This window comes from Hordeum vulgare, chromosome 2H (assembly GCF_904849725.1).
Source record: "Hordeum vulgare subsp. vulgare chromosome 2H, MorexV3_pseudomolecules_assembly, whole genome shotgun sequence".
Lineage (NCBI taxonomy): Eukaryota > Viridiplantae > Streptophyta > Magnoliopsida > Poales > Poaceae > Hordeum > Hordeum vulgare.
The window spans coordinates 579,215,905-579,228,635 of record NC_058519.1 but is presented as its reverse complement, the minus strand read 5'-3'; the positions used below and the strand labels follow the sequence as shown (position 1 = coordinate 579,228,635).

Sequence of the window (12,731 nt, the reverse complement as noted above, 5' to 3'; positions counted from 1 at the left end):
CAAGTACATTGACATCTAGCACAAATGGAGAGTTCCATACATGGGAGGAAAGAGGTTCCACTCATTGGCTAATGTTGCACGCAGCGTGGTTCACCCATTCTACAAAAACATGAAGAACAAAATTGGGAGGGAAGAAGACCATAAACTATGGGGATCAGCCCACTAGCAGATTACCTCATCAAGTGTGCAGCGGTAGATGCATATTCCACTTATGAGTCACGGAACAAAATTGAACACATCACCGAAGGTCTAGAGTGCTCAAAAGCAAAAGAGGCGGACGAGGATTACGACAACCCTTACTACGGCTAAGAGTGATGACGAAGACATCAAAATATGGCCTTGGAGTTGCTTGAGCTTGTGCTTATCCTTTCTATTGTTTCAAGTTCGTAATTTTCTTCTGTTAGAATGAACCAGTTTCCTAATATCATGTGTATCAGGTTAAACAAGTTTGCTTATGTCAAGCACGTAGTTTGTTTATGTGATTGAACAAGTTATCTACTTTGCTTGCTATGATGTTTATCCAATAACCGTGTCATGTTGAAGTAGTCATGTTTAGCACTGACACTCTAAGGATAACAGTACCAGTACTCCAAAACACTAAGTACAATTTAGTTGACACGTACGTACTTCCAATACTAAATAGTGCCAAACGAACACTCAAAACCAGACATAACATTAAAGGGAGCCTGTCGGCACACTTATGTCAAAATAATGAGTCCACAGAAAAAAGGATTTCACTTCACCAGTGTAACAACACGTAGCACGTTCGTACTGCAAAACTGCAGTCCATTTACGCCAAAGTATGCAGTTCACTAAGGGGAGGTGCGTCGTTCAGTTCATTTCAGTTCACTAGAGTGTGCAGCGAACCCCTCACCCACCACCGGCTCGGCCTTGGGCTAACACATGCAGTGCGCTTGGTTGACACCCGTAGTGCGTTTATTCTGTTTACCCCCAAAAACAACTGCACCCACCCCTTCCAGGTGATCATTGTTCTGAATGGTACTAAAATGTTTTTATAAAGAACACAACCATTCTACAGTTCAGTTATACACATGAATGCAGTTTGTTCTGCAAGTTTTTTCATAGATAAAAAGGATGACAAAAGACACAACTACAAGAGAACGGTTGCAAAAAAGTGAAAACACACGTAAACAAAAACAGATTTCACATATATAAATCGTTTATATGAAAATAAAACACGCACAGTTTCAACCATGTACAAACTGCAATAAGAGAAGCTACACAAGACAGAAAAGAAGTCTTCATACGCATTATCTACCTTAGACAACACATAGTACACACCATAAAACCTAGCTATCGTCCAAACCCTAGGATTTAACCACACTATGCCAATGACTGTTACTGCGATTGCGACTGCGATAGGGAAGTGATACTAAGGCTTACAATCAGGTCTTGTAGCTCATCCGACATGTCTCCATTATACAACAGGTTCACATGATTGAACAACAGCTGGAAAATGTACTTCGCCTTCCAATCTTCAACAGCAGGCTAGAAAAATTAAAGAATGCAGATAAATAATTAAAATGTTGTGATGAAAAACGAAAAATGAAAATATTTAATAAAAAAATAACAAAAAAAGGAGAGACACAGAAACTAGTACGTCTCATTTCGCAATTCTCTCAACTATACGCACGTCGTCATATAGCTGCGACAACCTTAGAGCATAGATTCCACACTCAATTCGGCCCTGCTCTAGCACGACTGGGTAATAGGGCTTCTCTGCCAATTTAACCCAGTCAGGGTGCTTCTTAAAGGTATATACCTTTTCACCATAAATCCTCTTCATCAATTGAGTCATCCTCCTCATTTAGCAAAATGAGAAAAGGCAACATAAAGGAGAAAAAAACACATCGCAAATCAATAAACAAAAAGGTATAACAAAAAATAGAAAAAACATATGCATAAGTTATAACTATGAGACGATGCAACTGCAAGTTCTTCACAATGTCTAGACTATCCCTCTTCTAATGCATGTCACTTCATCGTTTTATCACTATTTTACGTAGGTTTGGTGATGGGATAAAATGCAGTTATTTGTCACAGATGTTGCAGTGCACTGTATTAAGAGGTGTGGTACAGTATGTATTCCCAGTGTAGTCACTTTGCGGTTTGAAAAAAATGCAGTAGGACAAATACAAGCTTTACAATTGGCTAAAACGTATAGCAAAAACCGGTAAATGATTGAATAAAACAAGTAAAAACAGATTTTCAGTAAACCGTAATGAGAATAACATGACATACCACTTCAGTGCAATCTGAAGGGTAGTCGCTCCTGCGCCACTTTGTCGTGTAACCAACATTGCCAATGTACCTCCTAGTGTCATGGATATCAATAGTCTCGTGATGCTGGTTCATCGTGTATACGGTGTAATGTCCATCCTTGCAGCGCAACATCAAAATCTGTCGCATCAAAAAAACAAATGAAAAATGAAGTTCACTTCACACACAACATTAGGACGACAGCTTCAAATAACTACAAAAGAAATGCAATAGAGAAGAAGAAAAGATGGAAACAATGGCCTTACTAGTTTTGCGTCCAATAGGTTTTCATCCCCTAAAAAAAACTTGAACTGTTTAACCGCATCATCTAAAACAAATGGTCTATGCTTAACCGGCAACACAGAGTATCCTTCATCATTTCTCTTCACCATGACTTCCACTTAAAGAACAAATTCCATTGAAAAAGAAAAAAATGGGACAAGAAAAAGAATGATATGCATGCACGCATGGACATAAAAAATAGAGTACAATAGAAAAAATGCACCAAAGCAGAAAAACATGACAAGAGACACATTTATCGTGATTAATAGAGGTGAAAGTAGCACATGTTCACCAAAACAATAAACTAAATTCACTTCAGGATCTTGCTTCCAATACTTAATGATATAATCCATGAGATACGAGTCCATGCAAGCTCCTTTGCCAAATATTTTAGAAAATGGTCAACTTTGAATGATTCGACATCATCGAAAGCAGCATTTACCATCAAGAGTGTGTTACTGTGATAAAGATACACATATGCGATCAAAATAAAGTTCAAAACAAAATACACAAAAAAAGGATGAAGGGCACACACATATAACTTACTCGTTGTATTTGATTACAAAATCTTGGCTGAGAATGAGATGCTTTATTTTCCTCGCCTCAACAATATATTTGAACCTCGGAGGCCTCAATCTCTCTAAAGGGTCTCTCAAATTTAAAGCCCTCTCTCCCGCCCTCTTGTTTGAAACTACTTGTGACTCATCAACGGGGGGGATTGAATGTTGCACTCCTAATCTTAGTGATGCGTGGAACTGACATAACAAAATCTCCATCAATATCAACTACCTCATGTGAAGAGTTAGATGGAGCAATCTTTCCACCATCAGGTCCACATGCCACATATGTGTTCAAACCATCTCCGACTAAATAACCAGAATTCTCTCGAGAGATTTCAATGGCACAATCCTCCATAACTGAGTGAGAACCCTAGGACTCAAACAACATTGTACAACCTCCATAGAGACCTACATCAAAACATGATAACAAGAGGAAAACATGGGAATGCTCAGCCCAAATACAAAACCAAAATCATTAAATGCATCTTAGAAATATAAAAAAATTAGTTCAGAAAAGAACATAATGCAGGACACTTGTCTAGAACAATGCAACCCACTTTCCTAGAACAATGCACCACACTTGCCCCCGAAAAATGCAGCCCACTTGCCCATAAAATACATCTCACTTATCTACAATAATGCAGCTCTCTTACACAACAAAATATGTAGCCCTCCACTTTCAAAACATGCATTTCACTAGCACACTAATAAGTAAAAACCTTAAGAGGCATAAGCAAGCAGTAGACGAAAAAATAAGTGAAATAAAGCACTTCACTAACACAACATTTATCTTCAAATATTAAAAGTGACGATAAATCAAAGAAACATTGTGTCGAGGTAAGCCATTTGTAGAGCATGACCTTTCTGATGTAGCCAACGTGTTCCACCCCAAACTGAGCAACTTGCACACCATCCCAAGTGTGCAAGAATTGAAACATATAGAATCCACAATCATGTGTGCAAAGAAGAACAAAAACATTAGTTTCACATAAATATAAAAATAACGGTTGAGGGGTATGGGGAGAGGGGATACAAGAAACATACCCATTTGGCTGAATTGGGACAACCACATGTTTCAACGTAAATTCATCAAGTGTAGGAGGATTTAGCGGCTCATCAGAACTTGAGCTACCTTCTTTCCATGCACGCTTGATATTTTTAACCATCCTCCTAAAAATCATGTTTGCTTGGGAGTTCCACGTTTATTGAGGGAGTCAAGAAACTGAAATCGCCTTTCCTTCACATTCAAGGCAACTACACAATAAGGGCCAACGTCATCCCTCGTCTCTGGAAGATCAAATGTTTTAAATAGGACCTGTTGGAAGTAAAGATAAATAAAGGCATTACAAGAACAAGAAACGGAACACTACAAAACCAACACACACAAAATTGTTTTGGACACATAAAACATTACTCACCATATCTTTTTTATCAACATGTCCCTCGGCTTTTGAAGATAACATCAATTTCACACTCCTGGGTACACTACCACCATTCCAAATACTTGACTGCAAAAACAAAACCAAACATGAAACAGTGTTGAAGCAAATAGGTCATCACACAAAACGGAAAAATAGAATCAAACAACAAACAAAAAAGTTCTGCATGCTTATACAAATATGGAACGGGACAACCATAGTCGGAGATCCCTTAAACTTATCTACGAGCAAAAAAACCCCGAAATTTACAAGGCATGTAGTGAGCATCCCTCTATTCCCAAAATATTGTCCAAATTCGCCAATTGTAATATCGGCCACCTCAGTTTTAAAATCAATCATGTCTTTGAATTATTATTATTTTGAAACAAAAAGAAACATAAGATACTACAAAAATAACAAGAATGAAAAAGGGCAAATGAATACGGTTAGAAAATACAAATTAACAAAACAATTTAATAAATCCATACTTATTCTTATTGTCCCTCCGAGCTCTAGTAACAGTAGTGTACAACTTGTTCTATCTTTTGAGAAGAGCTAGATCGATGCTCGACGGTGCCACAACAGGAAGTTCGTCATCTGCAATAAGGAACAAATAAAACATGAAGTTCACCTATATAAATATGAAATTCGGTTGAAAGATGATGAAATCTGCTAGCTAGCAACTATTTTGAATAATCACCAACAAAGAAGAGGTCCACTTATCGTTAAAACATCTGATGGAGCTACCATAGTAATTAAAAAATGAATGAGAAAATCTTCAACTTCACTATTCGAAACAAAACACTTGTCTTCAGTGTCAGATTCTTCATATTGTTTCTCTTTAGATCTAACCAAAATAGTTTCTCCACTAGATTGCGACGAAACCACCACAACCTCACTTCACTGCCCTATTGTAGCAACATGAGTGTTGTATGGATTTTCAATAGTCCGTACAACCACAATGTCCTCAGATAACATAGTTACATGAGGCTCCACTCTGAATACATCAGGAGCAACGTTGGATGCCAGACAAATAGGTGAACCGGCAACACTATCAGCAGGGACGTCATTCTCTAGTGGCTTTTCAATGAGAACATCAGCATCTTCGTGTTGACTAGGGGCAACAGCATGTTGAGATTCCTGAGCTAAAGAAGGTTCTGCACTGTCAACAGCAACTGATAGAGAAGCATTCACATCATCACCACCAGCAACAACACAACCCCCCTGCTTCACATCAACATGAACAACGCCAATCGATTGACGAACTTCTACGTTTTTATCTCGAGGCTGCAAAAATTAAAAAAATCGACGGTAAAACAAATGAGTGAGGGGATATTTAACACAACAACACATGGTTCATTTATGTCAAAGACTAAACACACATTTGCAAATTGAACTACAATTCACTTGTGTCAAAGATTGAAGCTCACTTATATGAAAGATTGCTTCCCACATGTGTAAATTAAAGTGCAGTTCACTTATGTCAAAGACTGAAGTTCACTTATGTGAGAAGACTGCATCACCCATATGTAAAAATAACTGCATTTCACTTTTGTAAAAGATTGAAACTCACTTATATCAAATACTGTAGCCTGCATATGTAAATTGAACTGGAGTTCACTTCTGTGAAGGACTGAAGCTCACTCATGTGAAACTATGCAGTTCACATGTGTAAAACGAGTGCATCTGAGTGAACACAAACAACATACGTCTAGCTTATATACAAGAAAAGAAATTATATTAAAATCCACTAACAGAAAAAGTAATTCCACTAAACCTTATCAACTACAACATCTAGAGGTGATGATGCATCACCAAGTCCTCATCCTTTTTAGTGCCATTGTAAGAATCCTTGTGCACATCACAAGCAGCAACTCGAGATTACATGCACAGAACAAACAAAAACGAAATAAGATGGTAATGACAAAAATAGGGGGAAAACTACAATTATGCACAAGCAATACACATTTGACAAATAGGAGGTACACATTTTGAAAGCAAAAATATACAAGTTGAAGATGAGAAGCACGTAGCAGAACAGGCATGGGAGAAGTACATATACGTGTCCAAGTCCAACGTTGCTAGATGCATGAATACCAACAGATTCCACTCCAGCCTATAATAAAAACAAAGAGTGAGGAGGAGTCCACATAGTACACAAAAAGAGGTTCAAACGGACAAAAAAGGACAATGTACATTATCAGCGGGCACACCAACATCCTGTCGGTTCATTTCTTCCAAAATGTGCTCAACATCCTTCTCATATCGAGCACATTTTCCTTCCTATAAATCCTTCTACTCAGCATACGAAGACCGAATATTCATTATTGTAATCTTCAAGCTTTCAACCACACCACAATCAAAGTTGTGCGCAACAACAATATCTTCTTCACGGGGGCCATGGTAAGCGGGGAAAAATCCAGCAATTGTCCTCAACCTGTCACGAGAGGTCGGTAAATCTTCAGTTAACTTCAAAACCTTCACAAGAAGCTCGTCAATCTCCTCGTGTTTTTTGCCACCAACAAATGTGTGTTCAGAAGAGCTTCTATTATCAAACATATGACGAGCCGTGAACCCACGAGTAGGTGGCGATTCATCATCATGGGTAGGAAGCTGGCTACAGATAGGCTCAAAGAACACACCATGACTGTTAGGCCCCGCATCAGAGTTGCCACACAGCATTGCAGCAGGATGGTAGTACACAATATCGCCTAACACCTTCCACTACGAAAAAGATAAAAAGGGAAAGAAGTACACATGTGAATACTACAAAGTTCAGATTTATAATGACGGTAATTTTTTTTAAAAAACTATAATGCGCTGACCGGCAACCTCCCAACTGTAAGTTTCCACAAAAATGTTTCGCTTGAAAACTATATCCTCGTTGTATAACTTCATCAGGTCCTTCTTCGCCAGGAATGACGTGCGCGGCGTCAACGTGTGCATAACTGAAAATTTTCGAACATTCATGCAATCAAAATACAGGGGCACAATGACACAACCGTGTGCACAATTCTGCTTGCTACCATGTGTCTGCAACTTCACCACAGCTACATGCAGCTCATCAACAACAGGCTGACAAAAGTCCATCTACGCCATAGCTCCATAATCCATGTTCTCAACCATGGAAACAACCCTGCCCAAATGAATTGCACACCCGAGGCACAACAAATTCTAATGAAGTATCAAGAAGAAATACCTTGACAACAAGATCTATCGTCACGTGATCATCATCCTTCACCAAGTCCGCCAGCTTCTGAACCAAGTCCTTGACACATATACTTTTTTGAACGGCAAAAGCCAAGCTTGTCCTTGAGGGCAGACAACGAGTCATCATGGCCACTAGTAGCACGCATGGGTGATGTGCGAGGTCCCATCGAACAACCAAAAATATGATGAACTGCAGAAAGATTGATTGGAAGAACCATGTCATTCCCAAAGTCCTTTGTCATCATCACAGGTTCAATCGTTCCCATCATATAGCGCATAAGAATACGTGACACATTTTTCTTTAGTGTTAACTCAAAGACAACGCCAAGGCTAGTGTCCCGAACACGATTACAGTGTGCTTCTTTCAATAAAGTAGCAGCTTTGCACACAGTGGGGAGAGAGAAACGTATGGTCTTGTTAAATCGAGCATCATCTCCCTCACCGTCATCTACAGTCCCCTTGGACTTACTAGTCTTCTTCCTCTGTGTAAAGGAAAATGTAGTCCACATTAGAAGATTAGCCACAAAACAGACAAAAAAGGCACATAGAATAACAATGAAAGAAAGAAATGCAGCCCACTTCAACAAACCTTTGGAACAACATCCGCCTCCCCATCAGAGTCAGCATCCGCATCATCATTGCCATCATCATAGGGCCGCTTAGGTTGACTCTTAGATGGAAAACAATCTTTACATCTACCGGTATGAGCATCCCTCACAAAATCAGCAAGCACAAAGTCATCATCGCCAGAGTTGGGTCCTTCACTAACATGTAGTCGCTTCCGCTCGGGATCCTCTGCACCAGCTTCGGCAGCTTTCTTACCAAGGTTCTTGTTCATGCAAGCAACACGAGGGCTCCGCCGAGGAGTACCACCTTCCTGAGCAACAGAACTCAGTCTCTTCTTGAATTTACCAAATTTGGCACCCTTTGCACCATCTACAACCCTCCTCTGCTTCTCTTTCTCCGCATACTCATTTGAGTCACTTTCAAACCTTAACTTTTTCTTGAGTTGCTTCAATATTCACGAAGATGATCCGGGACGATCACTCTTGCGTAACTTCCTCTGTGCCATCGACAGATTGTGACTGAGTTTCAGACAAGACGGGATGCCTATTGCTCTAGTCAAAGCTCACACCAACGGCACCCTCTGCAAAGTAATGGTTAAGGAATTGAGTAACCTCCTCAAACCCACGCGCCCTAGCATAAAAACCAGACACCGTGTCAAAAAATGAAGTCTAAGTATGGTCATTAAGAAGTGCGCAAAAGGGAACAAATGCAGTACACATATACATATAAATGCAGTTCACAAATAACTGTAATGGAGTTAACCCATTTGCATACACAACCTGAATAAAATGACAATGAAGTTCACACATACATGTAATGGAGTTCACATATACATATAAATGCAATGTTGCATACAGTAACTACATGTTTGTTTCCGAAAAAGAGCCTCGCTAACTTTAGCAAGGCAGCAGCAGTTTGTACAACATCAAGTAAGCATCATACACAATAAACAAAGCATGCACATAAAAAATAGCAAGTACATATAAGATCAATGCAGTTCAAAACTCACAGGACACATATGAAATTTACAAGGAACAGAGTAATACAACTAATTTGGAAACTAAATAAGAAAAAGAACAAACAGCATACCAATAGGAGCGGCCACACTTATAGGAGAACATCCAATTGGTGAATTCACTTCACGACCTATCTTACCAACATGATCCTTGCCACACGGAATACGATTGCCAATTGGAGTATCTTGAACAGTATCATTATTACAAGTGCCATCAGAATCGCCTGCTGGGTTGCATGAAATCAAAAGCAAAAATTAAAAACATCACAAGAAGAATAATGCGAGCCATGCTGAGAACTAACACTCCATAAATAAATATTCACGATGAACTAGAAAAATTGATAAACAAGACAAAAAACAAACAAGGCTAATCAAGCACTCCACATACCTTGAACTCCTACATCTACTCTTCTTGGGGAAGAGATGGCGTTTGCGTGCAGCGCAAGGACGGAGTGAGAAATATCAGCAACAAAATCGATGAAAGATGACTAAACCCTAGATGCACCTTGCTCTGCCCAGAGATCCCACCAAACTACCGACTTCAAATAGAGAACAAATTGTGTGCTCACACAAAAAAAACATGAGCAGAAAATGCAGCCGCTACGGGAATCAGACCAGGGGCTTGAGAAATGAACCACATCTTAGGGGATGAACGAAGGACGTGGAGGGCGGGGGCTGGAGCGGAGGGGGAAAGGGCAGGTAAGCGGATGGGAAGGGGTTGGGGAGCGGAGGGGGCAGAGTACAGGAGTCTAGGCCTATGGGGGACGGCGGTTCGGTGGGAGACGGCGGTTGCTGCGGGCGATGGTGGTTGTTGCGAGCGATGGTGATTTCAACGAAAGGGAGATGTTTTGAGAGGCTCTGCAAGATAGGACAGAGGTTTTTTTTGGTCTCTCCCTATGAGCGGAGAAATAGGAGCACCTGCGAGCCCCACGTGTGACGGCCTCATGTGAAGGGTTGCATAAACGGGACTACGCAAAATGGCCCGAGTAAAAGGGAAAATGAAGTTCGTACCGGATGTAGTTTGCCATGAGGGAAAATGAAGTTAGGGCGATCAAAGAAAGAAATACATATAGTTCGTTTAAACATTTAAAGTCAAAAAAAGTATTCCTTCAAATAAGTGTCACAACAAACAGAAAAATGGTGGGGGGTCCCCCCACCCCACAATCCCCGCCCAACCCTTGCTAGGAGCTGCATCAACAACACACAACAGGTGGAGTCCGCATCTATCCGTAATGAAGTGCATTGATATAGACGAAGAAGTACGTTACCATAAGCAATGCAGTTCGGCCACCACGTTTACCACATATGATGAGACAATACCCGTCCGGACAAAACATCGTGGTTAACAAAAATTAACGATGAAAATAAAATAAAACCATGGTAAAAAAACCACGTTCAGAGACAACCACCTGATCCCAAGTGTATCCATCGCCAAAAACCATTAACACATACGTAAAACAACCCACGATCTGCACATCCGCATCAACCGCGAGATCATGCAATTCATGCCTTGCGGCAATCTCCCCCTTAAATTCAGACCCCCAAAAAGGCTTTCTCATCCACAACAGGGCTTCGTCAATGAGTACAAGGAGGTGCACGCCCACGGCAACACCAAGTTGCACATGATCCACACGAACGATAAGAAGCATATGGCGACCTCCCACAAGGAGTACAAGCGCCACCTCGGACTCCAGCGCCACAAGATCGTTGGAATCAATCTGGAGTACACCAATGAGCCTAATGAGACGCAGAAACCCGCCCTCGTCCAACTCTCCGTCGGCAAGACTCAACCGATGCTGCTTTTCGAACTGAGCACCGCTGAACATTACACCATCTTTGACAACTTCCTCGCTGACCCGAGGTACACATTTGCTAGCTTCTCCATCGGGCGCGACAAAACCAGGCTCGAGCGCGTCAATTTGGAGGTGACCAACTTCATTGACATCCATAAGGAATGGAGGGTACCCGAGGCAACCAAGGAGTTGGACTCCCTTGCAGACGTCGCCAGCATGCTCGTCGACGACTACTACAATGACATGAAGAAGAAGATCACCGATGAAGAGCACAGGTGTTGGGGCTCCCTTCTCCTATCCATGGGGCACATCGAGTACGTGGCAAAGGACACGTACGCAGCGTACCAGATATGCAACCGCATCACCCTCACCCAGGACGGGCTTCGTTGCGCAAAGCTGGAGAAGGAGGAGCCAACCAAGAAGCGCGTCAGGAACCTGGGAGACTACACGTGGTGAAGAAGCGTGCCACGGGGAGACTACACGTGCCAGCAAAGAAAGTATCTACAACATTGCATGCGTTATTTTAGATTTATCATCAAATTTGGTTTCTGTTATTTGTGTATGTAAAGTTAGTTTGCTTGTGATCGTTTTCTTTTGCTGAACTTGGTTTGCTTGTCATATAGAATAGCTTGTAATGATAAACTTTGCTTATGTTGTGACTAAATTTATTTCAGTTACCAAAAGATATTGCAAAATTAGAACATACTGCAGCACACACAAAACTAGAGTTCAATATTAGAACATACTGCAATGCACACAAAAAGTATGTGATTCTAGCAGTGCACAAATGGAAGAAGATGCAGTGCACAAATAGGATGCATGTATTGCAAACTATGGGCACATGCACTATAATATTCTAATTAATGCAGTGCACAATGATCTAACAAAAGAAGTGCACTCCCCTATATTAAAAAGATACATAACAGGAAAAACGCAGAAAAAAATTGGACGAAGATGCAGTGCACAAATAGGATGCACGCAGTCGAAAAATACTAGTGCATTTATAGTGCATACTATAGGCACATGCAGTACAGTATAATGATGAATGTAGTGCACAATGATCTAACAAAGCAGTACACGCCTTATATTAGAAGGACGAAAATATGAAGAAAAAAAATGAAAATGCTACTGCATTTGTAGTGCATACTGTAGGCACATGCAGTACAATATAATGATGAATGCAGTGTAGAACAATCTATCAAAGCAGTACACGCCCTACATTAGAAGGAGCAAAAATACGAAGAAAAAAATGACTGCCTAGGTGCAACCACGCCCTAGCCAGTCTCGTACTAGGTTACGAGCCAGCTTATCAACACACGCGAGTACGTTTTGAGGAAAGATATGTGGGGCAAGGCACACAACAAGGGCCCACATATTAGATATGAAAGTGTTGCGAGCGTCTTGTATAAGCTCCCAATAGGTAACCGGAGGAGTTCGGAACGAATGCCTCGCCAAGGTTTATAAATGGATCACGACCACTCTCGGCAGGTGAGGTGGGCTAAACATGAGCATGTACACACAACGCACTCAGAAGCAACCGTACTTGGGCTGAATAAATTTTTGCTCCCAAACAGGCCCAACATGGGAGAGAGGCCATTAAAATAAA

General features: G+C 40.8%; 1 protein-coding gene across 1 annotated transcript; it reads left to right on the top strand.

The window, feature by feature from the left end:
• Positions 1-10,837: 10,837 nt before the first annotated feature.
• On the top strand, positions 10,838-11,581 carry LOC123428673. Its single transcript, XM_045112861.1, has one exon. It carries the CDS (start codon positions 10,838-10,840, stop codon positions 11,579-11,581), a length of 744 nt encoding a protein of 247 aa, XP_044968796.1.
• The last annotated feature ends 1,150 nt before the right edge of the window (positions 11,582-12,731 follow it).